This window comes from Patiria miniata, unplaced genomic scaffold, assembly GCF_015706575.1.
Source record: "Patiria miniata isolate m_02_andy unplaced genomic scaffold, ASM1570657v1 HiC_scaffold_17, whole genome shotgun sequence".
Lineage (NCBI taxonomy): Eukaryota > Metazoa > Echinodermata > Asteroidea > Valvatida > Asterinidae > Patiria > Patiria miniata.
In genome coordinates this window covers 3440642-3468489 of record NW_024037055.1, presented here as the reverse complement: position 1 = coordinate 3468489, position 27848 = coordinate 3440642, and the positions used below count along the sequence as shown (strand labels likewise).

The 27848-nt window shown below is 39.2% G+C and overlaps 1 protein-coding gene across 3 annotated transcripts; it reads right to left on the bottom strand.

The window, feature by feature from the left end:
* Positions 1-206: 206 nt before the first annotated feature.
* Positions 207-27848, bottom strand: LOC119723492 (putative ATP-dependent RNA helicase Pl10). 3 transcript variants are annotated; one of them, XM_038194171.1, is made up of 16 exons: positions 27689-27848; positions 25747-25786; positions 24906-24959; positions 23883-23936; positions 23033-23537; positions 22721-22820; positions 22417-22552; positions 21522-21607; positions 21047-21133; positions 20438-20598; positions 19486-19630; positions 18581-18746; positions 15202-15383; positions 14379-14496; positions 13586-13736; positions 207-9532 (listed from the first exon to the last, which is right to left on the bottom strand). In XM_038194171.1, exons 1-16 carry the CDS (start codon positions 27728-27730, stop codon positions 9325-9327), a joined length of 2235 nt encoding a protein of 744 aa, XP_038050099.1. In that variant the 5' UTR covers positions 27731-27848; the 3' UTR covers positions 207-9324. The 3 variants fall into 3 exon arrangements, with proteins under 3 accessions (XP_038050099.1, XP_038050100.1, XP_038050101.1); XM_038194172.1 differs by having other exon boundaries at positions 18602-18746; XM_038194173.1 differs by lacking the exon at positions 23883-23936.

Genomic DNA, 27848 nt, shown 5'->3' with positions numbered 1-27848 from the left:
AGATATACTTTATCCCTATTTTTTATGAAATGGAGAAAGCCAAATATTTAAAAAATATTTTTCAAATTCGGTCACTTTCGTTTGACTCACCCTGCACAGTCTGTTCAAAATAGCTGTGTATAGTACCTTACAGCTTAATTAGTCTTTTAGATAATTATAGTAAAGACAACCACAACATGTAATAACACTCACAAAGACAAGACATCTTTGCTTTTGCAACTACTTCACTTTTTATTCAGTACAAATATCGGTGAAGATACATCGTTAACAATGTGAACATGCCCTCATTATTTCAATGAATTCCTCTGTATTATCCATCAGTTATTTCACTTTTTTCTTTAGTTGTAAGAGGGGAAACACATTTTTCACTTTGTTTTCCCTCAATTCTAAGGTGTGGAAAATGCCATCCATGTTTGTTTTTTTTCAGCAATCTTTTTTTTTTTTACACACGAGTCTAAAAAAATAATTTAGGCTCGTACCTAAAAACAGACTGGTGCCCATGACGAAGATGTCCAGTTCACAGTACTAACTCGTTCAGGAAACTAGACCAAGATGGCGGTGCACGGAGGACACAATGGATGGCATTTTCTTTACATTGTCTTCGCATAAATACGATGCAAAATGTGAAATTTTCATCAGTCTATTTCTAATTTATTTCGCAAGAAATTCAAGGCAAAGTTATACTTTCCTAGAAATACGACTCTTTTTTTTGTTTACAAGGCGAAACTTATGGTCTTAAAATGCATGAAAGAACATTCGGGCTTTTAACTTTTGCACTTCGGATGTTACTTATGTTTCAACATGAACAATAATCTTGTAAAGTTTCGACGTATGGAAGTAAGAAAAATACCATCTTATTTTCATGTTGGCTGAATAACTTCACCTTGCACTTCACATACTCGTACTTGCACATCTTAACTTTTCATTAGTTTCCCAAACACATTTTCATAATGCAATACATTTTCTCAGTAAGTCTCCCCAAATATTGAACAATGCAAGACCAAATAACAGCAAAAGCACACTATATGAAAATGCTCATTACTTTTTTTTCTTAAATTCTCAATAATAACAATAGGTATAATAGTAGTAATACTACACAACTCTGTTGTCCCATGTCGCCTGAACACAAAAATTAAATTAAAACCAAAAAATAGCATGGTTACTCTCCCTCGGGCACTTGTGCTGAGTATATTAGAAAAGACTTCCGTCATATAAGATACATATACAAAGTCTAGTTTCCAACCTCTCTCTCTCCCAAATCTTTGGCTAAGTAGAAGACACAGGAATAATAATACTCATTTTACAGTTGTATATGTTCTCTCTCGTTTATGAATAACATTTTGTATACAGCTATCCCTGTCAACAACTGGATGTTAAAATTTAGAAAAAAAAATATGTTATTTTCAATCACACTTGGAATTCCTACACTCGTAAGTTTTGGTTTTGTTCACGCACACACTTGCCCCGCACTCGAAAGGACAATATTTTTGTACACAGATTTCTGTCTTATTTTTTTTTTTACAGATTTTTGGATAAATTAAAAAGGAATACCTCACAGCATTTTTTCCAATAAATAATCAGCGATTTACGTTTAACAAGTTTACAATGCTTATTTTTCTCTTCCAAAAAAAAACAAAAACAAAAAAAATACAAGTGATTGATGTTGAAATTTACTTATATTCATTGCAACGGTACAATATGAACGATTCAACATCAAATATCTTCTTTATGAATAGAAAAAGTACAGTACATATTGTTCAACTTTTATCATCCTCAAAAAAATGAAAAAAAATGAAGGAAACCTCAGCTAAACTTTGAATACCTGCAACATACTCAATCAAACCACTCAAATTTCACACACATAACACTTTGGACATATTTTACGAGCATTGCATGGATGTATCTATACTCATTGGAGCACTTGTTTTTCTTCAGAAAAAATAAGAAGAAAAAAGGATAAAAAAGAAGCGTTAAAATATGTCACACACTCAACCTTAACCTAAAAATTCCAGTCGTATGGCACACATATAGATATTTTGAATTGTAAAGCGCCTTTTGTATCACTGGTTGAAGTTTCTTAGTTGTGTGCACAACTAAGTTAAAGTTACTATTACAAATAGTTTGGTCCGTAAGAAACACTACCGCAAGAAATATCTTCAACAGTTTCCACATGCGGGATAAAGTATAAAAAGTGCTGGCTCATGATAAAATGTTAAATGTTTTTATTCAAAGCCAAATTGTGCAGTTATCAAAAGATTAGTCATCCTTTGAATGTACATTAAAAAATATCCAGGAACACAATTCTGGGAGTTGTACGAGTACAATTTTCCTTACTGCTCTGAAACTTGTTTGAATTTCATATTTTAAGTATGAAATCGCTGGCTTCTACACAATTGGTCCAAAAATTCATTAAAAATAAATGGTATCTATGTACATGTTTCAATGGCGTATGCAGTGTCGAATTTACACAACATTGTGTAATATATACACTCCTTAGCATTACTGTACACTACTTAGTGTAAAGTAAACACTTGTGCGTGTAAGATTTACACTAAATGTCCAAAGTGTTGATTGTACCCCATGTTCTGTAAATTGCACACAAAGAACGTTCAATTTACTCTGAGCATTCAATTCACACTGAATTGTCCAACTTTTAAACTACACTAGCCTTGTTCAATTTGAACTTGAGCAGTGATACACCTGAGAAATTGTACAATCTTTGAACTTGGTGATTTGTCTCATAAAAAAAAATGAGGTATAAATCTACAGTTTCTTAGTTAGTAAAAATTTTAAAACCTGCAAAATTGTACAGTACTTTAATGGGCAAGATTAAGGTAGAAACTGGAGCGACCATCTTAAAATAAGAATGTACGATTGTTTGTTCGAAAGGCACCGTAACGTTCCAAAACTTAACTTCTTGGCTGTAAAGGAAAAAAAAAACAATTGTCAGTTACCAAACCCAACCTTAACAATATTCCCCTACTTACAAGCCAAAATCTGAAGGAAAAAACCCTCCACTATTTACTGAAGCCAAAAATCCGATCTTGTTTCACAAGCCCTATAACTGATATTTTCTAAGAACTAGAAACTGTATACATGTACATGTACAAAGACTTTGTACACAAAATGCTTCAACTATCGAAGGCGATCTATCCATTTTTTCAAAGGTAAACAATTGCTTGAAAAAAAATGCTTTAATACTACTGAGCGCCTGTCCTACGGTTTCTAATTAGACAGATAGCACCTTTTTTTGCGGAAAATTTCAGGAAAAAACAAATCAAACACCATGTTTTTATGGTGATGGAAATGGCACTGGAAGCACATGGAGAACAACTTTGTGTTCTGTGCATCAAGGTCGCTGTTGACATGGGTGGAATCACACTGTGAATGCCCCGGTTGATCGGCCAATGGGCGGAACAGTCACACCTAGAAATTAGTCATGAAAAAGAAAGTCCTGTGACGAACTGCACCCGACCGGTTTAAAGAAATAACTAAAAAACATCAAAATAATAAAAAATATAGAGATATTAAGCCAGCTGGCACGCAATGTGCGTTCCGAACAAAAGAGCTGCAGTCAAATATTCTTACTTATTTTACTCATTTTACTCAGTGATAAACTTTGAAACCAGAATCTAATCAAGCAGGCACCTTCTAAGCATGTTAAATTAGATGTCATAGCAAAATTGTCATCGCAAAAAAAACACCGCCATATGGCCTTTGGTAAAAGATGGCTTCTTTGCCCTTTCCAGTGCCCTAGGATAAATTTACGGGGTGGGTGCGAACAAATCAGAATAAAAACAAATCCAAAAAGTTGAAGATTAAAAAAAGCACAAAAATTACAGTTTCTTAAGCTTACGTTGTTAGTTAGCACACGAGCTCATCTTTAAACCCATTATTAATACTGCACTGCTTATAAGGCTTTTATGTTTTTTCGGGCACAGGAAGCACTATACCCACTTAAAGAAAATGGTTGTTTTGTGCAATACTGACATTATTTGTACAAAGTATATACATGTACGTACTGGAACTGCGGACTTCTAACAAAAATGTTCGAAGGTAAGAAAGAAAAAATAGCTTATTTGGAAATCTGTTGTTTTTTTTCCTCGGAAATTGAACAGCTAAAAACTGTTTGTTCCTAAGACTGCAGTGCATGCATGGTATAGGGACATGTCAACTCTTTTTAGAAGGGAATTCCTATTTTGTAATATTGCAACAAGCTTTCTAAAAAACAAAACAAAAAGAAATATTTTTTGTTAAAGAACCAAATTGAGCTGAAGTTTTTCCTGCTGCATCTAGCATAAAATTAAAAAGTTGATATTTTTTTTTTGAAATTGTCTTCGTTTTCTTTATGCTCGAAAGTAATTCAGCCTACCAACAGGGCTCATTTTGAGGCAAAGCGGTAACAAACACCTAAAAAGTTAAACCTGAAAAAAAAAATTACTGCACTTAGGTTTTCCCATGTCCAACACGGGAAAGGAATGTCCCGCAGTAATCACACCAAAAAAAATCTTCACAAAAACATCCCCCACTCTCGAACCAGCACACACATTTTCCTTCACACTCGTCTTTGTGTAAGAGCTTCCTTTCAGACAACAAAACAATTTACATATTGGAAAAACACAAAACTTGTATAAATATTAGATACATATATCACAGATGCTATAAAAAATCTGGCTCATGGAAAAAAGTCGATTTTTTTTTATCAAAAGGTCTACAGAATGCTGTGAGGTGTTTCGCTTTTATACAAATACTTAAATAATTTTCTTTTTAACAGGCGTATAAAAAGGAAGAAAATGTCTCTGACAATTTCAATGAGTAAAAAATTGTCTTGTGTTCAAAAATTATTTTTTAAATGGACAAAAAAAAAGTAAAGTTGCGGTAAAACTCTTCAAAATTCTCCTGTCCGTTCATTATAAAAAGTCAGTTCAGCACTATAATTCAAACATATCGAATCCTGGTACTGGTAGTTAATTAAACAGCCGTCACATAAGAGATGTTCGATTCCAGCGAACTATTTTTTTTCTAAATTATTTACAAACACCATGTCCCAATTTTTATGGTAACTTACAATTTGCCAGAGACATTAAAAAAATTCCTCTTATTACGCGTTATGAACATTGTTTTCCACATACAGTGTGTGGAGAGAAGTGGATTTTCTCCTATTCCCAAATTTTTATAATCCCTGATAAACGCCCCCTCCATAAAAACAACCTTGGCAGGAATGAAAATATAAAAAAAGAGCAAAACTAGTGTAAAGTACTCTAAATGATTCAGAATTTTTGAAAGGATTCAACTTCAATACATTCATTTGTATAGAGTGCGAGGTCAAATAATATTGCAAACTTTTTTATACCCCAGGCAGTGGGGGAAAAAAATATTAAAAAAATCTTTGGCGTTCCTGCCTGCTTCCTTTTTTCAAAGGCTGCTTTTTTTGGAAAAAAAATCAAAAGGGGACAAATGCTTTACAATGGGGTAAAAACATGTACATGCAATAAATAAGCATTGCCACAATGAAGTATAGAAAATCGGCAACCACTATAAAGGCAAACAGGTTCTTGAAAAAACGTAGCCATTGTGATTAAACAAAAAAGCTAAATTTTTTCGTAACACTTTTTGTTTGTAAAACCGGCGGACGAGTCCTGAGTTTGTGCGTGCGGGGCCAAGTGTTTCAATCTAATAACATTGTACATCTTTTCCTTTTCTATCTGTGATTGATTATTATATGTACAACAAAAAAATATCTTATTACAGTTAATCTAGTCGAATTGTTATACGATCTCTCATCCTTTCTTCCAAATGCATCTTAGCACTTTGTTATATGTGTCATTTCTTTATAATATTGCATCAGGGAACAGTGACGATGTGCCACAGTGTTGATTTTTTTGGTAGAAAGATAAAAACAAAAACTTTGTTCCCATTTTATGTGATTTCCCTCACTTTTTTAACCAAGCTATCAAAGATTTCTTTTTTCAAAGGCACAGGGAAATGAGCTTATAAAAAATATGCTTTTTCTCTCTCTTTTTTGTTTCTTCTGAAACTGTGTCAAATATTATTCCTTCCTTTCGCTGTGTAAAAATAGTGGTGTGTGACAGCACACTACACAGCTGATGTAGCCTTGTGCAGCCAAAAAAAAATAGTTTTAGAGTTGTCACGTTTTCTAAAGTCCTCACAAGTCAGTCACAAATCATGTGACAAGTTATGCAAATGATCATCACATCATGTGACAAGTTATGGAAATGATCATCAAATCATGTGACAAGTTATGCAAATGATCATCAAATCATGTGACAAGTTATGGAAATGATCATCAAATCATGTGACAACTTATGCAAATAATCATCAAATCATGCGACAAATTATGCACATGATCTGTGACAAGGACCGTTGTTTATCCTCGTTACTTGTGACCGAACTTATTTGACTTGTGATTGACTAGTGATGGACTTGAATATAACTGCCACTCTGCATCATATACACACAACTAATACTATCAAATTTTGATCCAGAGTTCAGGTTAAAAGCACCAAAAACTCTAATTCTCAATAAGATCTGTTGTCCTTTTTTTTCACATTTGAGAAATACCTGAAGACTTCTTAAAAACAAGTTTATAACTCCTGTCTCAAGATATATAAATACAATTGCCAAAACCCTGTCTGCTAAGTAGTAGTAAGTGTCAAATTCCATTAATATACCATCGTTAACTTAACATCAGAGTACGAAAATTGATCAATTAAATAACTGGAGGTCCATTTACAAAAAAACCTTCTACGTTGAGAGAATACAAAAAAATCCCAGTCTATCTTTGGATGTCTCCAGTGCGAGAAATGAAATTTGACTGATAAATATCTCTCAGAAAACATCTTTGCACTTACAAATGGTTATTTAATACAGTTTTTCTCCCTTTGATTAAAAATGTTTAACAAAAAATGTACACAGACCAAATTTGTGAGGTCGGTCGTACAAATCTTTCTACAAAGTTATGACGTGCCTCGGTTAGTTGCTTCAAAACGGAGGCAGGAAATTCCTACTCAAAAGCCACACTTCTTTTCTTTTGAGACCGGAGGTTAGTCTCTTATTTGGATAAACCGATTATTAAGCAAAGACCCAAATATACTCAGCATTGTGTGGGCCCGATTGGGAGGTCATTAAAGGGCCAGGCCAATCACAAAAATCGGTCGACCGTTGCGTTCGGGACGGAGAGAGTATCCCCGAACATAACGGTCATTGTATGATGTCATGATGATGTCATTCTCATCATTCAAAAAACGGTAAAAAAAAAAGTAACAGAACCATGGAATTACCAAACCTGAGAATGACATCTTACTTTGACTTTGTTTTTCCTGGCTCGAAAATGATGGATTTGGCCCTTTAATTATCAGATCATGCTCTCTATTAAATGCTCTAAGACCAACTTTCTGGACGTCAGCCAACTTGAATAAGCATCTTGAACTTGGAAATCTTTCTTGAGCATTGGCAAAAACCTTTTTCGTTAAACAGCACAATTCTTTTTACTATGTAGTCATGTAAAAATGCCGAATATGCAAATTTGACAATCTGCATTTATAAATAAAAATATACAGGCTGAACAATACTTTCTCATTTTAAATTTGTTTTTCACAACGAAGCGAAAAGATGGAAAACACTTCAGTTTGAAAATGCAACGTCTGTTGCTATTCATTCATGTGGTCGTCCAGTCAAAAACTGGATGTCTTTCTGTCAGAATTTGTTGTAAGTCGAAAGTTTAAGTTTCTCTTGTTGTCCTTGAGATAGTTGACCATTTTTTTTATGTTGTCAACATACAAAACCGAAAGTATGATTTAAAATGTTGGATACCTTTGGTATGTTAAAAAAAATTACAATGATTTTTTGCTCATCTTTGTGGGCGACAGCTCAAAGCACTCATCCAATTTTTTTTTTTTACGAGACGAAAATCGAAAAACGCTTCTTTTTGGTTTCTTATTTCCATCTTTTGGAGAGTTCCTTGAAAAAAAACAACGTATGGAACAACAGAATATGCACCGATTATAAATACAATAAACACCAAATAAAACAACTACGGCCCCTGCAGAACAAAGAAACACAGAAAAAGAAAACAAAAAAGCATGCACGAAAAAATTTGAACAGTTACTGGAGTTGTTCGATACAGGAACACTCCAACTATACTAAAGTTTAGGTCTTACATTTCGATTATAATTACACCACAGGTTCCGAGTGGATCATGGCTGAAATATAGTCCAAATTAGTTTTTAAACAGTTAAATCACCTCAATAATTGTTGGTTTCTGGAATGAATGTCTCATTTTCAAATGTGACAAAAATTAAGTATGTGAATACATTAGTCTGCGGATATTTCACATCTCAGTTATTATTTTTCTCAAAAAAGTCACAGTTTTTTCCCCTCCAATATTGCTTCATTTGAGTAGGCGTTGCCACTTTGTGCGTCCTACTATTTAAATTACTCATTAGTGTCATCGATAAACAACGACTTCAATCAAATGTTACCTTTAATCCACTTCTTCAAGTCAGCTACTTTTTATATCTTAAAACAATAATCAACACTCATGCTGCAGGGGCCATTACTAACACAACTCCTAGAGGAAAAAAAAAACTACGGCAAAAAACATCAACTATGCGTTAAAGTTTAACATCCACTTAATTAATTAATTAATTATTTAATGACAAACAGGTGATTCTTCCTTGCCACCTGTCCTGTCTGGTTCCACTGTCATCGTCTATCTTACATTCAGGGTATCAGTGCCAGGTACCAGTCTTTATGACGTCCGACTGCGTCATACATATTCTTATTACAGTCCTTAACGTCAAATGTTAAGATGTACTTTTGTAAGTGTTTTTTGGGTTTTTTTTGGTTCATCCTGTTTTTCAATTTTTTTGGCGATAAATATAAATTTATCCTCAATCATCATTTACTGAGGTTTTCTCTCTAAAACATTTTCTTGGATCACGTGACATTCCTGAGCTTTCCAAATAAAACTCAGAAATAAAATTGGTCTCCTTTTTTCTTCTTTAATAAACTCACATTTAATCTGGTGATGCCATGATATTTCACGACACACCACAGAAGCGTTTCCCTGGTGAAAAATTTTCACAAATAACCAGATCCCATCAAAACTTTTTGCCAATTTTATATAGTTGTTAAGTCCTATCCAGGACTGACTGGTACTTTTTTTTTTAACATTCATACTTCTTTTTGGAAAGCACTTATCAGCTTGTAAAGATTCTGGTGTGAGTTCACTTTTTTTTTCTCAGGAATGGTCCATCAACCCTGAATGTTTCTTACCGTTTCTGTCTCCGACCGTTGGGGTGTTTAGTTGCCCCACCAGTCCGTGCTACTGCCGCTGTTTGGCTGGGCATAGCTGCCACCGTAGGAGGCCTGGTACTGGGGGAAGGCGGCAAACGGGACCTGGGTGTGTCCGTGGTGCCCGCCCCCGAAAGCAATCCCCTGCTGACCACCGCCACGGGGACGGTTGGCCTGGCGGTAGTCACGAGAGCCGAAGCCGCCACCGCCAAAGTTCCTGAAATTGACAATGACAACAGGGCACATTTATAGCTATACTAGGAAACAAGAGTAGGATTGCCAAGTCGAGCTTGAACGAAAACGTTTCAGTATGGGACATTATTTATATGCAGTCAGTCAGTCTGTCAGTGACTCAGTCGGTCAGTCATTGGTAACAGCCTGGCCCTTTGTGTTCTGCAAAATTCTGCTGCTCGAATTGTGACCCTGACACCCTCTAGAACCCATATCACGCCGATCTTGCAGTCTCTGCATTGGCTCCCTGTTGCTGACCGGATTAAGTACAAACTGTTACTGCTTGTTTTTCATTGCCTGCATGATTCAGCTCCTGACTACAACATAGACCTATTAACTCCATATAATCCATCCAGGCGATTGAGATCTTCTGATGCTTCTTTGCTGGTTGTCCCTCGCACTCACAAATCTTGGGGTGATCGATCATTTTCTCACGCAGGTCCTCATCTTTGGAACAAACTACCCCTCGCCATTTGCAATATCTCATCGCTTTCTGAATTTAAAGTGGCCCTGAAGACCTATTTGTTTCAGATCACTTGAATACTCTTGCTTAGTTAAATTCAATTGTTATTTCTGATTTGATTTAATTTTTGTATTGCGCCATAAGCGTCATTTATGGCGGATACCAGCGCCTTATAAATTGCCGTTACTATTATTATTACAAACAAGCCCCCAAACGATTATTCAGTCATTCATTTAATCAATCCTTGTTGATTATTAAGATACAGTTGTTCAGTTTGATTAATCATGAACCACTTTGTGAAAATTAAGGCTTCACCGTCAGAAGCAACAGCAAAAAAGCAACAAAAAAAATCTGATTCATCATACTCTTTTTCACAAAATTAGTCAAACTGCTCACAGTAACCAAAACTTTCGTTCACCCTTACACGGTAAAGAATTGATAATTGTGTTAATAAACTAAAGCTTCACAATTACACAAGTTCTGCAAATAAATCAGCAATCCTTGGATTTGTTTTTTCAATCATTATATAAATTCTTGTCTCATATTTAGCAGGTGTATTATTCCATGACCCTGCAGTCTAAACGGCGCACTGTACTTTCGTTTCTAGTACAACCTTCAAAAGAATGCAGAAAAAAAACCACCAACAATATTACAGCGACAACTAACAACACGGAGCAGAGGGCAAAAAAATGGCACAATGCATTGCTGCGGCGCTGAAAAATGAAAGGAAAAGAATTCCACTCAGCTGGTAATAAAGAAGCAAAAAAAATTGAATCGGATTGATGGTCGTGCTTGAATGCTTCTGGTGGGTTGCTTTCTTTGGTCGTTGATGAACGCATAACTGGGCAGGGTTGAACCCTCAGGGGTATTTCTTTGGCACTGAACTTTTTGTGGACGTGTTCCTGTAGAGTCAAAGTGCTTTACATGGGATCCGTCTCCTACAATAGACTACCTTGGCCCTCGATCCAAGGTACATAGACAACTGTACGTGTAACTTTTATATCATTTAGGAGTATTCTCCGAATATTTTATAAGAGCCTTGTTGAATCATCCAAAAATTTACCACTGTGTGGGAACCCAATCCCACCCTTTTTTTTTCTCGTACTTTCAACTTTTCAAGGGGCGTTAGACTTCTGCCCTGGTCCATATGTGGATTGAGGTTTCAGTCCCTACCTGATTCCGAGGGTTTCTCCCCGAATATTCTTCTGGGGTTTACCTGCCACCCCTAAAACTGTAATTGTGCTTGCATTGTCTGCTCTCTACAGGTTTTTTTTTCAGACTTGTGAGCTACAGTGCCTAGGGGGCTTTTGAGAGTCCTTGGTTTCATTCAATACCAAAAATAAATAATGACAATAATAACAACAACTTTCTTAAATCTTAATCCTGTGAAATCCTCCAAAATCTCTCTGTGGAGTTAAGGAACAATTGTAACGTGAAGACAAACAAGATGCATAAATGTGGAAAACACATTGATTTCTGCATGCATGAAATATTGAGGAGAGTGTTGAGAAAAACTGTGGATTTTTTTTTTTTGCAAGTTACCCCAAAAAAAGAAGAATAGGGAATCAAAGTATTATAGTCTGATCGACCAGTCATGAAGAAGATGAACTTTAACGCCCAGTTAAAGGCTTGGGGTCACAAAAACGCTGAATGAAAAATCCAACCAAAAGCTTGATGGTTGATTATCCGATCCTGAGTCATTGTCACAGGGGACACCCACACCCACTATGCAATGGGGATGAGTTATGACGAACCCACCGCGCCCCAGTGCTCACCCACAAAGACCCAGCCCAAGTACATGTACACCGTTTCGCTGCACTTGTTTCTCTGCACTCCCACGTTCTACAGCGAGTTTTCATAAACAAAACCCACTAATACTGTGCTGGGTTATTTAGCAATGAGAAAAAAGAGTCGAGTTCTATGTGCGGTCAGGCCTAACCAACCATCTAGTCATATGACCCGAAGGGCGTGTAACATTCACATCAATACAGGCAGCAAAAATTATAAGATTTTTCAGGGTTTTTTTATATAAAAAGAACAGTGTCATGCATGTAGCTTCTTCTAAAAAAAAGAAAATTAACAGAAATTGGATGAGTCAGATTTTATTGGGTGGAGTTTAGACAAACATGTCTATATTTTTGTTGGAGGTTGTTCATATCTGATGAATAACTTTTTCTCTATTTTACTCACGGATCTTATTCAAATCTGTGAGGGCAAGCAGGCTTTAAATTTAAATGTTCATGGATTTTAGTGTTACTATGGTAATGGAAAATAATGAACTTTTGAAGACAATACAAGTGGGGAATTAACATTGAAGGATTAACAGAATATTTGTTGAAGTAAGAAGTACTTTTCAAAGCAAGAAAATGAGAAATGTCACAAAAACAAAGCAGATAACTCTGTCCTATAATTTTGTTAAAAACCTTACTTATTGTAACCCTAACCCCCTAGGCCCTTGTTGCTTACAACCATCCTCAATCCTCCAAAATCCTCCAAAATTTTTCAACTCCGCCTAAATTTTTCAAAATTGTCAGACAGTCCTGCCTCAAAATGCATTCATCCTCAATCCTCCAAAATCCTCCTCATCCCAAAACTTTGCACTCGTGTTTAAATGAAGGATAACCAACGCCAAATCCTTCAAAATCATCAGACAGTCCTGCCTCAAAATGCATTCGTCCTCAATCCCCCAAAATCCTCTTGTGCTTCATTCACCATTCATCCTCAATCCTCCAAAATCCTCATGTGCTTCAATCACCATTCATCCTCAATCCTCCAGAATCCTCATTTGATTCAATCACCATTCATCCTCAATCCTCTAGAATCCTCCAAAACCGCCAGGAGGATTTTGGAGGAGTGAGGTGGGTTAGGGGTAATGTAATATTTCATTTCTAAAAGTTTTTGTAGTTTTTATGAAAGTGTGAATCTCTATCAAATGTTAGGAATATTTTCAGAGATATTGTGAAGTCATGAAAAGTCTGAAAATTGGAAGCAAGGTCTGAAAGATGCATTTCAGATTTGAAGCTTAAGTCCGAAACATATCATGCCTGTTATTTTTGTCAGATGTCTTCAACAATTTCAGCATTTTAACATGCGGCTTTATAATTCTTTTTTTAATAAACAACAATAACTAAGTGAATACATGAAGAAAATGACTAAAACTGCAGCAAACCGCTTGCTGACTGGATTGACCTGAAATGTACAAATCAAACAAACTTAGACAGCCTATGATTGGAATCCTAGCAGAATCTTTGTCAGAAGCAGAGGTTCTGCTACGATAAACCAATTGACGTCGGATGACGTGTATACATATGCAAAGGTTTTGCGGTCATCGGGAAAAGATGAGGGATAATCACGCAACGAGCGAGGCCGGAAATATCTGTCAGTGACCCGTTCGCGGCGAGCGAGGCCAGAAATATCAGGGCGCGCTACCGGCAAATGACGGCCTGAACCCGTCCGGCATCGAAGTTCTTGAAAAACAATCCCATGCCTGGGTTCAAAAATGTCAAAATAATCCCGGCGCGAACTAGTTAACAACCTACGGCTGTCTAATTTTCCTACGTTGTTTTGACAACTTACTTGCGTCCACGTTTACCGGAGAAGTTCTGCTTGGCCTCGAAGACCATGGTCTCCAGCCAGGCAGGAGGGTCCATCTTGGTTTCCACCATCAGCTCAGCCAGGTCACGGGCCAGGTTACGATTCTTGTCGTTGAAGAACGACGTGGCCAAGCCTGCGATTTCAGGCAAGATGGGCAAAAAGGGGAAATGGGAAAAAGTAAGGAAGTGATGAGTATTAGATGAGTATTATTCAAGTCGGTGCTGAAGTTAAGTCCTCTAGGTCTGTTGAGTATACTGATAATGCGGAAAAATGGTCGACTCTATAGATTTGGCGTCCACTTTTTTCCCTGCCCCCAATAATCTGACATGTTTGATTTCATAATTCTGATGCACTTCTTAATGCAGTCGTCCTCCAAGAGTGATTATGCTACCTACCCAACAAATAAACAAATTTTGTTTGAAGTAATTCTTAATGATACTGAAAAAGTACAAAGGTAACAGGAACAGGAAAGAGTCACACTTTAGCCCCCGTGAATTTACAGAAGTGACAATACTTCTCGTCTTTCAGACTTTTGTTATGTTTTGCACCAAACAAAACTATTCCAAACATCTGAATTACAAGTCTATGAAAATGCCGTCGTTTGCAACAGCTGGATCGACTACGTCGAAAGATTAACTGCTGCAATCATTCTGAATTACTGCAGAGTCCAGTAAATGGAAAATTTATACAGAAAGTTCACGGGTCTGAAACCAAAAATCTATTGAGGTTGACCTGAGTACAGGAAGTTCTTCACGTGAGGTTCTGAGGTTCTTACCGAGGTTGCCAACACGACCGGTACGGCCGATACGGTGAACGTACTCTTCGATGTCCCCGGGCAGATCAAAGTTGATGACATGCTTGACGTTGGGAATGTCAAGACCACGAGCTGCCACCTGAATTAAAAAAAATCACACACAAAAATTTGAAACAATAAAAGAATTATACTGGCTGTTTTAACAAATTAAAGTAGTACGCCTCGTCGTGCCAAAAATACACTTGCGGTGTTGTCAAACTTTACATGATGGGTGAAATGCTTGAGGATTGTTGTGCAAAACCATTCATCCATTGTCCTTCTATTTAAAGCTATAGTCCATCATTTGCAGCCATCCGAAAAAGTAACTGGCGTAGTATTGTTGAAAAACATACTTGGTTGAAAGATAGTAAGTGGACTAAACTCCCTGTGAAATTAATCTTTCTGGCAAGCTATCATTTTGAAGTAATCACGCACCGTAGGAAAATTTAAATTAGTAGTTCATTTTGTTATTCGGCGCAGCGCACGCAAGCATTGGCACAACGCACAGGCGCGCGCGGTTGCTATAATTCGTCGGATCAGTGCGCGACATTGCGTATAGCTGCAATTCAAAACAATTCAAAACATGATTCAGCAACTTTTGATTTGAAATTGAGATCCTAGAATGCTGTTTTTCTCGGAATACACAGCTGAAGCTGAGCTGAAACTTCATCAGGTTAGTTGTTCAGTATCCGTCATTAGATTTTGAACACTTTTGTTGCTTCAAACGAACAAAATGCACAAATAACAAATGATGGACCATATCTTTAAACCACAGAAGTTAAGCTGACCGAAACTGAAGACTTACAGCCGTAGCAACCAGGATGGGAGTCTTCCCAGTACGGAAGGTCCTCAACGCCTCCTCGCGTTCACGCTGCGAGCGGTCGCCGTGGATACTGCTCGCCGGATAGCCCTGCATCTGCAGGAAGTCATCCAGGGCGTCGGCGCCGCGCTTGGTCTCCACGAAAACGAGGGTCAGCGATGACGGCCCTGGAAGACAAAAAATAGAAGGATGTCATTCAAGGAAACCCAAACGATGGGGAAGTATTAATATTCAAACAGCGATTTTTTTTTTTTGCAAAATGAGCTGAAAAACTTTTGCATGCAAAGCAATGAATAAAAAAATGTCCCCCCCCCCCCAATTAGGGATTTCATCCACTCCATGCATTACCCCCTGGGGGCGCTGTTAGGAAGGGCTGGAACTTTGGGGCCATTTTCAAAACCTCAGCTTTCTCTACAGCATCGGCTTATCCTAGACTCTAGAATAATTCGTCATGGACACCACGAACTGACACTCGGTGGTCGCTCAGTTTATGAGTTATGCGCGCACCATTATTTACAAGCAATTTTGGTTTTTCACAAACTGACACACAAGTCTAGAGTCGTTATTTTCGTTTCACAAACTGAAACCCGTCTTAGTTATTGAATTTCTAATTAGCTAAGCATCTGTTCAAGTCGAGATTGCATTTCACCAGTTAACAGATTTTTGTTTAAGTTGAATTATTCTATAACCCCACAATTACATGGATGGAGTAAAGTCGTGTCAAACCTTCCAAAGCGTTTTCCCTGAATCGTGTTTCCGCCACAGCACTTGCGTGTCAGTTCGTGAAAACCGATATGATCATACGCGCAAGTTCACGAGGTGCACGCATACAGCGCGCACGTCAGTTTGAAAACCTGTGACGAATTCAGCAGCCTATAAAGGCCGGACTTAAATAAACATACTTTGCCATCATTTTAGGACTTGATGCTCACTGGCAGAAAATGGACCAGATATTGAGCTTGTGTCCCCCATGTCAGGGACCTCAAATCATAACTAGTTGGAGCTTGAAGCCACATCTGAAGAAAAACCGAGATTCAGTAAACCCCGTGTCAACTGGTTTTCAAACCCAAATTCCTTTCAAAACTGATTTAAGCAGTGTGTTGTATCGTGCAAAAATCAGGCGCTGGTTGCGTGTAAAGCCCGCTTAATCCAACCGTATCTAAATGCAGGATAAATTTTTTTGTGCAGAACTTGCTGATTGCAAAATTTGACAGATCTGTTGAATACATTTAGATTCTGTTGGATTCAGACGGGTGAAAGTCAAAGCTTTTTTTAATCATAAAAATGAAATCATAAAAATGGCGATTATGGCTGCGGAAAGAATACATGACATGCAAAGGTTGCAAATGCAACAAATTTTTAAATGAATAAAATCAATTTAGTATGTAAAATTTAAAATAAAAAGATAAAAAAGGTAAGGAAAACTGCCAGATAATGAAAAGAAACAATAAAATTGCATTTTGTCAAAAACTGGGTGCAAAATTTAAAGTTTATGAAGTAAACGTGGGGCTTTCTTTTGAAAGCTGAAGTGCACAGGAGGGTGCGGCGGTACAATAAAAGAAAATAATGTGTTTTTGCCAAATGCATTTTGAGACATTCCAAAAGTTTTTTAATGCTTTGCATTTGTGCATTAGAACTCTCTGCAATTAAAACTAGCTCCGTTGGCATTGCAACATTTTGTTAGAAATGAGATTGCTGGCATTTTGAACATTTTAGCTGCAAAAAGGGCAAAGAATGACTGAAAGGTGGTATGCTTGCTGTTAGCTTGTCTTGTCGAACACCAAACCAATAATGAAGCGAAATGCGTGAATAAACGGAAGAAAATATAATAATGTGCTGGAAAACCAGCCCCGACCTGCAGATCCATTGTCTCATGCAAGCATTTCATAGGCTGCTTTTAACCATAATTCTGTTGACCCTAACCCTCCACAATTCTCCAAAATTCTCCAGGCAGTTTGGTAGGATTTTGGAGGATTGAGGCTGAATGGCAAAATGTGTCGGTTGATTTTAGAGGATGCATTGTGTTGAGTTTGTTAACTGTACCAGGCACTGTTTATGTTCAGCCATGCATAACTGAGCCCTGCCTTATGCTTGATATCATCCACACTGCTTCTGAACGTCATCAGCACTGCCTCAACACATTAACAGTGATTGTTGGAGGATTTTGAAAGATTGAGGCAATGGTCAACCCCTCCACTGAACAAATTCAAGAAATTACAGATGATTTCGGAGGATAGAGGCTGAATCCAATTTTTACATAATGGCAATTGGAGGATTAGGGTAGGGTAACCCATACAAAATCCAACACTGGACGTTGCAGTATTTTGACGGTTTCAAAAAACAGAGAGCTCAGTCACTTTTACTTTTGTTTCGCCATGCAGCAACTGACTATGGACACCTTGCGTGAAAAATAGATGCTCTTTGTGACCTTTTTCAAAAGCTGGGTGGGAGGGGGCACACGCCGTGAGCATACTAGTTGGCGCACCAATGCCACAACTCATTCTATTCTGAATGTGCACAAACGCAAAGCATCTTCGTGTGAGCATTATCGGCAGTGCTTTCAATTGATCTTTAAAGTGTCCCACGCCGATCTCTACAGCTAGCAGGCAGGTGGCATCTTATGATCAGTCCATCAACATGTGAGGCCCCCCAATGAGGAAACGGCAGGCAATGGAGCAAGATGAATAAAACCAACTCTCGTCCATCGCTTCACTTACCTTACAGATCTCCTGTCAAGTAAAGGCTGTGGTTACTGGTGCGTGTCGCATCTTGTTTTTTAAAAGGCCACTGTGTCTTTTAGCAGACTCATTATAGTCTGAGAAAATCACAAGGATGTTTCTAAAAGCCTACAAATTTTTTGTGCAAAAGTTAAAGTCCAAAGATGGATTTTGAAGGAGTATGGACTGGAAAAAAAAATTGGATTTGAAAATATTGACAGGCAGCAAAACTGTATGCCCCTCCATAACAGATCAGGTAAGACATTAGCTGTTGCAGACAGAACTTCGGAACGCCATCTCAAATGTCCTCGTGCAAATAACTCATCTTGAAATGAATAGACATCGTAATGGACTGGTCCGGATTAAGCCATGACTGGCCCACTTTAAGTTTGAGCAAATTTCTGACAGTGTTGTATCCACGTAAGTCCAAGTTACCGTGGTCACCTGATCAAAAATCATGATCTCATTGGTCAATACCAACTGTTTGATTTACAGATGGAAAAAGTGCTTTTCGATGTGCAAATGAAACATCCACAACTATCATATAAACAGAAGGGTTGCCAGACACAGTAGCGTTTTAAAAAAAATTTCCAAAATGCTGGGCGGTGCGGTAGTTTTTGGCTTAAAGCCGAGAGAAAGCGCCTTACCTTGGATGTTTTCTTTTTTACCTGCTGCGTTTAGCAGATCCAGGAGGAAGGAGCGTTTGTCGCCCTCCTCCACCCAGACCACTTTCTGGGTGATGTTGGCGCTGGTGCTGCCCACACGGCCCACCGCCAAGAAGATGTAGTTGTCCAAGAAGTCTCGGGCCAGCATCTGGGTTGGCAGATGAAAGTTGCATTTCATTGGTTGAAAGCAGTCGCATGTTAATTTAACAAAGTGCTGCTGCCAGTGTATTTAACATCTGGCGAGAAAGCTACATAAAACCAAGGGTTATATGGCAAAGTATTCAATTCATTCCATGAGGAGGAAGTAACAACTTTTATCTCTTTGACTCATTAGCCTGACAAAACAAAACACCTGTCTACTGCTGTACACGGCACCCCTGCTTCATCTCCGGTGTCATGCACCCCCCCCCCCAAAAAAAACCCCCAAAACAGCATTTCCCACATTTGAAAAGCCAACAATCAATAACCATTGCCTGATAATAAAGAGAAAGATAGGAGAGACATGGGAATTTTCCTTGGACGCTTTTTGGTTCGGCTGTTTGACATATTGGCAACTGCAGTGAGGTTGGTAAAATGCTCAATGAATACCCAACCATCGAGCCAGTTATTAGTAAATGACTGGGGTGCTGTGGTCCAATGGTTACAGTGTTCGACTCGTGTGCCGTGGTACATGGGTTCTAACCCTGACAGGGAACATGGTGCTTGTGGGCTTAGTCAAGCCTCTCACCACCCAGAAGTGGGTACCTGTGAAGGTAGAGACCATATTGCGCAGATCCCGAGCTGCGGCAGGGTCTCATTCCTGATGAACAGGGATAATAATTGTGATGCGCGTTTGATCATATTCTTATGGAATATGCGCAATACAAATGTCCAAAAAAAAAACTCACCTGGATCTCCTTAGGGAAGGTGGCACTGAACATGAGGGTCTGACGTTCCCCGGTCTTGGGCATGGTGTCTCGTTCCACGATGCGACGGATCTGCGGCTCAAAGCCCATGTCAAGCATGCGATCAGCCTCGTCCAGAACCAGCCACCTGTGTGGATGGCAACATAAAGTAAGACCACATCGCTTTCGCAGGGCATGTGGTAGAGTCTTGCATTACTGAGAGTTTGCGGCTGCACTTTAACTATTACTCTCTGAGGGTAGTTTACTGCATGTCAGTTGGTTATGCCAATGCCCTCCAGCTGCAGTTTATTGGCAGATAGTTTGTCTTAACAGTGAAGGCTCCAATTGGCAGGAGTTGGAGGCCCTGGTGGGTGCCTGATACTGACCAGCTGGGGGCACTCACTTTGTTATCAGAGGACTCTCATTGTTCTCTGTGGCATGTATTGGAGTGCCTGTCCAGTTACCCTTGAAATGACATGGCAGATATTGGAGGGCCATGCAAGAAACATAGGAGATTTTCTTGAGGCACATATTGGCATGCGTTGGAGGGTCTAGTAGGGTAAGGGTTAATTAACCCTAACCCTCCTCAATCCTCCAGCCGGTTTTGGATGATTTTAGAGGATTGAGGATGAATGGCAAAGATGTATCGCTTGTTTTAGGAGGATGCATTACGTCAAGCCAGTAGGCCATATCCTGCATTGGTTATGTTCAACCATGCATAAATCAGCCCTGTGTTTTTCTCGTATTTCATCCGCACTGCTTCTAAACGCCATTCACACTGCCTCAAACCATAGCAGTAATTGGCAGAGGATTTTGGAGGATTGAGGCAGTGGTCACCCTCCACAGACTAAATTCAAGAAAATAACGGATGATTTTGGAGGATTGAGGCTGAATCCTAGCCAGAGGGCTTAGGGGGTTATTCGGAATTGTGGGTAAGACTGTGGCTGTGACTTACTTGATGTTGTCCATTCCGACGCGGCCGCGTTCCATCATATCCACGAGTCGTCCCGGCGTACCCACAAGCATGTGGCAGCCGTTGTCCAAGTCGCGCATCTGGTTGCTGATGTCCGCGCCACCGTAGACCACGCACACACGCACGCGGGAACAGTAGGCAAACTAGTGTCAATCAAACAATACAAAAATTAAAGGAACACATCCGAATAGGTCTTTTCCACTCCTTACAATTCTGACTTCTGGAGTTATGACGTTTTTTGTGAATGACGTTATCATGAATGAACTCACATGTGTAAAAATCCATGTTTAAACTATGATTTAACACTTATTTTCAAAACAATTTGAATAGATGCAAGATTTAAAACGAACTATTCCTTTTACGAAAATCACTAATTAATCACCAGAATTCACATTTTATTCAGGAGAAAGGGGAGGGAGGGGGAATAACCGCTGCAGATCGATAGTTGAAGAGCAGATAGTTTCCACTCATCAATGATTACACGATTAAACAAAGGTTCAAATATTATTTGCAAAATTCGCTTTTATACTTCTATACAAGCCATTAAAGTATAAGAGTTAGAGATAAGCTTGACAAGTCCCGCCTGTCTACCTTGCGAGCTTCGTCGTAGATCTGTGAGGCCAGCTCTCTGGTCGGGGCCAGAATCAGCGACAGCGGGAACTGCTTACGGCGATTGGTCTACAACAAAAGAATCACAAATTTAACTCTTGGAGTGCAGTCTTTATAGCAAGGAATTAAAACAATGCGCTTCAACATTGAAGACAAAACAATTATTGGCTTGCCGACTCTAGGGGGCGCCATTTTGAACCAAAATATTGCCTCGCCGTTCAGAAAGATTTAAAACATTAACCACTGCTCCGGCAGAACTTCAAAGACACTGATAGACCAATTTCAAGGAAGCATCCAAGTCAAAATTCTATTAAAGCCATTGTTCAAAACTCTGTCTGATTTAATCCTCGCCACATTTTGAGAAGAAAGCCTTCCAAGAACAATGTGAAGTTGGAATGAGAGATGAGAGAGATTTCCTGAACAACAAATTTTGAGTGAAACGTTTTGGTGGACGTACCCCAGTTCCGGATGTGGACTTGTAGGGTCCACCCTCGTAGATCTGTGATAAGATGGGCACCAGGAAGGCGGCCGTCTTACCAGAGCCTGAGTGAAAATTGAGTTGGGAAAAAAATGATGGCGACTAAAATTTGTCAAATTCTTTCACTGGCTGGGGTATAAACTTCTGCATTCTGGACTTCGATATCACCCGTGAAATTTGGAGGTATGATTTATGAATGTTATTAAGGTGCCTACTTCTTGTTTTGTGGGAGTAGCACTTTTTTCCCCAGGTCATCATACGTCCCGTAAGCAAGTCCTCCACGGGTCCATCACATGTCTTCCAGACCCAAGTCAAGTCACAAGATATTCAAATGAACTGTAACCAAAGTCTTTCTTTGTGATTCATGATTTACTTGGGACCAGACTTGTGATGGACTCGTTATGGGTTTGTGATGGACTGGACTACACCAGGGCCACGTTTCGGTACTGTGACCGTAAACATGTTTCTGGCTCGAGACCATTTCAGCGCTTCGGTTACACTGAAATTATTCCAACCAAAGTTGAACCAAAACTTGCGATCGGTTCGCTTACTTTTGAAAATGGCGAAAAGGTAAACACCATTTTTAGCAGACGACGTTCCCTTATTACCACAAAAGAGATTTAAATAGTGTGTTTGTAGTCTGTTGGGTAAAGTTGATACATAACATTTATTACCCTGCCTAGGAAAAGTAGAGCGAAAGTATCTTTTAAGTAGCACTACTGCTGGGTTTGTTTACAAGGTGACGTTATGAAAAAATGTTTAGTCAGGCGTTGTCGCAGTGCACTGGAAACATGTCACGGCTGCGACTTCAGAAACATGTTCCAGGTCAAGGGCCGCAAAAACGAGGCCGAGCTCTTTCAGAGTTTATAAATACCTGTTTGGGCGCACGCCATGAGGTCTCTCTTTCCCTTGATGATAGGGATGGCATATTGCTGTACTGGAGTCGGGCTGGCGTAGTTACTCAGGGTAATGTTACTGCTGATAATCTCCCCAAGATTGATGTCGGCGAACTGAAATGACGAAAGAATTACAAAAAATAAAAATTTAAAACCCTGAAAGATTGCCATTTTAATGTCTGATTTTCAATCAATTTGTTTGTTTTATGTTTCCTGGATAAGTCATAATACAACACTGCTGTTAACTAAAACTAAGGACTAAGATCTGCACAAACTACTCACATTGGAAATCTTTTCCGGAACGTCTTCCCCTGTGGCCTTGACCGGAATATCTTGATACTTGTCAAAGTTGATACCAGTGTTGGAAGATCCGAAAAGGTCACTGTGAAAGTGGGTTGAAAGGTAACAAAAAGTAAACATATTGATGAGGTAACAATTCTGGGCAAATCAAAGACAGCAATTCGTGAATGTGTCAGATAGGGCCTTGATTGTGTGTAATTCTACAATTTACCTTTTAAAAGTTGTCAATCTTTTCATTTGTTACTGACAAACAAGATAAAAGAAAATTGAGACAAAATTCCAAACTGAACTTACTGTTCCAGTCGTTCATTTCTTGGCAGCGGCTTGGTCCAATCCACTTCAGAGATCTCCTCTGGTCGGCCGCGACTGTACGAATCGTCGTTGTTCCAGTTTCGGCTTCTCTGGAACGCCTTTCCCCCGTTGCTGCCACCCCAGTTGTCAGAGCGCCCTCCTCCAAAGCTGCTGCCGCCACCGCCGCCCCCACGATTGAAGCTTCCGAAGTTCCGGCCGCTGTACTGGTTGTTGAAGGGTTGCTCTTGGCTGTTGAACCCTCCTCGGTCCTGGAATCCCCGGTTGCGATCGAAGGAGGGCGGGTTGCTGAAGCCGCCCCGGCTGTTGTAACCGCCACCGCCGCGGTCGTTGTACCCTCCGCGATCGTTGCTGCCGCCGCGGTAGTTGCCACGGAAGTTGCCGCGGGTGGAGCCCCCGCCGCTGCGATTGTAGCCACCGCCAAAGTCTTGGGTAGGAGGAAAACCGCCTGGGTTGGGGAAGTTACCCACTGGTGGTGGTCCAGGTGGGCCTGTGATGGTAGACAGAAATAAACAACTCTGTAAGTCTGAGGTATAAATCTACACAAAACATTGACACTTCCACAAGTAGACATCTAGACCCACGAGGACAAAATTATGGTAGAAAATCAGGCATTTTTTCGACCACTTTCCATATCTAACTGATTTTGAGGAAAAAAAAGACATTTTAGTTGCAAGTCAGGCAGATAATAGTTAGGTAGTCCTTAAATGCATATCTTAAGGAATAAAACTGCTTTCCACAAACATAATTAAGTTTTTTTTATGTTGTTTTCTCAATTACAACTCAACTAGATGGCTATTTAGATGGAGTTCCTGTTTCAGACTCCGATACCTACCTCTGTTGAAGGTGTTGTTGAAGTTTCCCCTGCCTGGATAGCTGGGGAAACCACCTGGGGGGAAAGAAGGATGCGGAAAGACTTTAGTCATACCGGCCGAGACAGTATGCGACACAAAGTCTGTCTATCGACCAATCTGGCCACGGTAGTAACAATTCTATCATGATGGCCCCTTTCAATGGCAAAAGCATGGGCTAGCTATTGTTCAGATAATCCCTCACGGGCGGAAGCTCTGTACAATAGCATGCACAATGGTTTCTCCATTGAAGGGGGCCTCATGAGTGTGCAGCCATCACGTTTCTTGACTGATATTTAACCACTGCACTCCCAATAGAGGGCGCACTTTGACAGTTCCCTGCATGCTAGTCCTGCCGTCAACATGTCAGTGCTTGTATACAAACATGTTGGTGTTCCGTTCACCCTAAAGCCTGGTTCATACTCGGCACGAAAGCGAAAGCAAACACGAATTTGTGACGTCACGGCAAGTATTCGCAAGTTGAACATATTTCAATTCGAGCGAATTTCGCAGCTAATGTTTCATGACGTCAAATTCGCTTCGCATTCGCTTTCGCGTGAAGTATGAACCGGGCTTCACTCCCGAAAGATTTCCTCCTTTTGTCAGAAAATCAATGGCACCAAACCGTTGAACTTTCAAGTAATGGTGGTTGAGTTCTAATTCCTCAATCCTTCAAACAATCCTTCAAAACTTCTATGGAGTACTGAAGTGTGATGTCATTTAGAACCAGAAAGTGTAGTGCAAACGAATGGAGTACGCGCGCGTGTTGGTTCACGGGCTGAAGCACGCGCTAATGTCTTTCACACACATTTTGTGCACGTGACGTATTCACTTCGGTACTCCACAAGGATTTTGAGGGATTGCAAGAGTCAGGGGTTAAGTCCGTTATTCCAAAAGGAGTGCAGTATACAATGAGTCGCATGGATAGAGCAATCTGTTGAAATATGTCTCATAAAGATTATTTTGTCATGACAATGAATAATCCAAAGGACAAAATTTACACATACCTCTGTTACTCACTTCCCCTCCCTGGCGCATGTGGGGCGGAATGTATCGCTTTGCTATGGTGGGAAAAGAAACAAAATTTGCCACTTGGAAAAATTTCTATAAAGATTGTTTTCTAGATTTTTTTGAAAGAAAGAAAGAGAGCATGTTAATTTAAGCCACAAATGTTCTAAACTAAGTTGACCCAAATTAATTTGTACTTGTACTCGAAAAGTTGTGATAAAGTTATCACAAGTCAATGCGGTCAATCACATTGTCTCGTCAAAATACTTTCGGTCATAATTAAAATTTTGAGCAACTTGCCCTGAATTCTTATAGATTTTTCCTGAAATTTGAGCGCAACGACTGATAAAAAAAAGATGCGATTGTGTAGTGTAGGGCCTCTGTTTAGGTTTGATCAAATTAGAGTTAAGGGTGTTTTTTTTATCGTTCCCAAATTACTTTTTTTTTTCAACCTAAAGTTATTTCTTTTTGGTGCCCTGCAAATTAACATGGTTTTCCATCATGCATGCAACTTGGACTTAGCAAAAAACGAGGAAATTCCAATCTTTACAAGACTTTGGAAAGTGTTTTTCAATTTTCAAAGGCATAAGTATGAAGTAAAAAAAACGAGGAAATCAGCTGATCCGAGGAAAAGTTGCATGCTTGTTGCATGTTTACTGTGCGACAAGGTGATCGCCATCTTTATTTCAGTGTTGCGTTTTGTTGTCTTCATCACCGTTGTACCCCAAAATTTCCCTCAAAAAATTAAAAACCTGCTCTGTGGCATTTTTGTTCTCTTATATAGAGCAGGGCCTTACACTACACAATCTCCAAAATAATCAGTTCGGACTGAAAAAATACCTTCAGGTCGTCCTCCATCCTTAATGTCTAAGGCAGCAAACTGTTGAGAGACAAAGGAGTAGTAGAAACTAGAGTAAGTAACAAGACCATAATAAAAAGTTTTTTAAACATGTTTGACCCTAGCCCTACAAAACAGGGCTAGAATTTGACTCGCTTTAAAATCAGTCTTGAAATGACATCAGAAATAGTCAGACTATTTTGGTCTGGGAAGCAGACTAGCCTCTGTATACATATGCCCTGGCTCATGTGTGAATCAAGCCGCCCGACGTCATCATGCATATTAATGAACCTAGCCTTTTTAATACAGCCGGGAGCCCAGACTTCTCACGATTAGTACGCGACAGTTGCAAGAAAGATGGCGGCAAGCTCGTCACATGGTGCTTGAAATGTTCTTCATTTCTCAAGACACCACGCATGGACATATTTACGACTGTGGCAAGCTTTAAAATATATTTTAATTAAATCATTTTATAAATTAAAAAATGGAAGCTACACAATTCGAATGTAATAGTTAATCAAGTTCTGAAAAGGAATTTCCAAATTTTCAAACTTATTTTCTATAAAAAATACTATGCAAATAGCCGTACAAAATTTCGAGTTTTCCATATGTTTGTGCACAAACATGGATGTGCTCAGCAGTCATCACTTTGTACATGGGTCAGCGCTGTAGAGTAATTTAATATTGTACATGTAGCTCTTTGAATTTTTCACAAAGTTAGGGTTTAACTAGCCCTACACACAGGGCTGTAATTTAGCTCTCATTTAAAATCGGTCTTGAAATGTCGCCATTACAAAACTGCTTCGGGGTCTTCTAAATATGCAAGATGTTGCTTCACAGGTCAAGACTGGTGGATTTTGATTATAAGTATCTCCCGAAATACATATCGCCGAACACTTTCATGTACACAAGTGGATTTCGAACAATGAAAGTGAGTCGGGAACTAGCTTGAACTGGTTTCCGTCTATAAAAGCTGCCCTAGTTCCCAACTCCCTATTATCGTTCAAAATGCACTTGTGTTTACAAACGTAATCCAGTCTACTCATTATCATAATCCATGCATCGCGCACGCTCGGTAACGGAATCGCACTCGGGATACGGGGACCATCGAATGAACGCTTCACCATGTTGACATAATGACCACATCGCAACTCAAACGCGAGTTGGAAATCGATCGCGAGGGGAGCTCTCGGAATTGAACGGGAAATTTCACTTTTCATCCGGATCGTAAGTAAACTGCAGTACAACCACCTTAATCATCGATGTCTGTTGCGTATCTAGTAATTAATTTGGAGGCCGTTTCGAGGGTGAAATCTGTTGTTTTGGGGGGCAATGTTGGGTTTTTGGGTTTATGACAGAATTGTTTTGCTCAGCATATATGGATCAGCTTTGACCCTACTATCGCCAGATCATGTCCGAATGTTAAAAAAGGCGATAAGTTGGGTCCAAGTCATGCAAGTTACTCGGACTATGACATGTGTTCTTAATGTCGCCAACTAGTTTGGTTGGTCAAATAATTTAAAAGTGGATTTTGTTACCTTATAGGAACCCGGCTCATAGATACACGATCCCCCCCCCCCTTCCGATTTCCAAGAAAAGTGAATTCAATAAAACAAAAAGAGAAACTGAAAACAATCACTGAAAAAAAGTTTTTAAATAACCCAAACATGCCCTGCTAAAAAATGACAAAAAAAATCAAAATGTACAAATGTTGTGCAAGATAAAATGATTCTGAAATGTTAAAACTTTCTTTACAATGATTCAAATAATTATTTTGGCACGACCATTATCGTCTTAGGCAGCCTAGCCGGCCTTGGTCACCAAAAAAAATCCAGCCCACGTTTTTTTCTTGCTTTGTGATCGGTTTCGCAAACCAACAAAATTACCTTGATTTAAACTCATTTTTTACAAAGATTAACAGTCCTAAACAAAATAATACTTTACCTGGTGTTCTAGACCAGGACCATGGCCTCCTCCATTACTCATTACTAAATAATATTTAGGGGAATTTTGAGATAAATCTGCGAAACTTCGGGGAGAGATTTGGTAGACTTTGGGGAAAAGACACAGCACGCAGCGGGCCTAATTTAGCAACAGGCTCTAA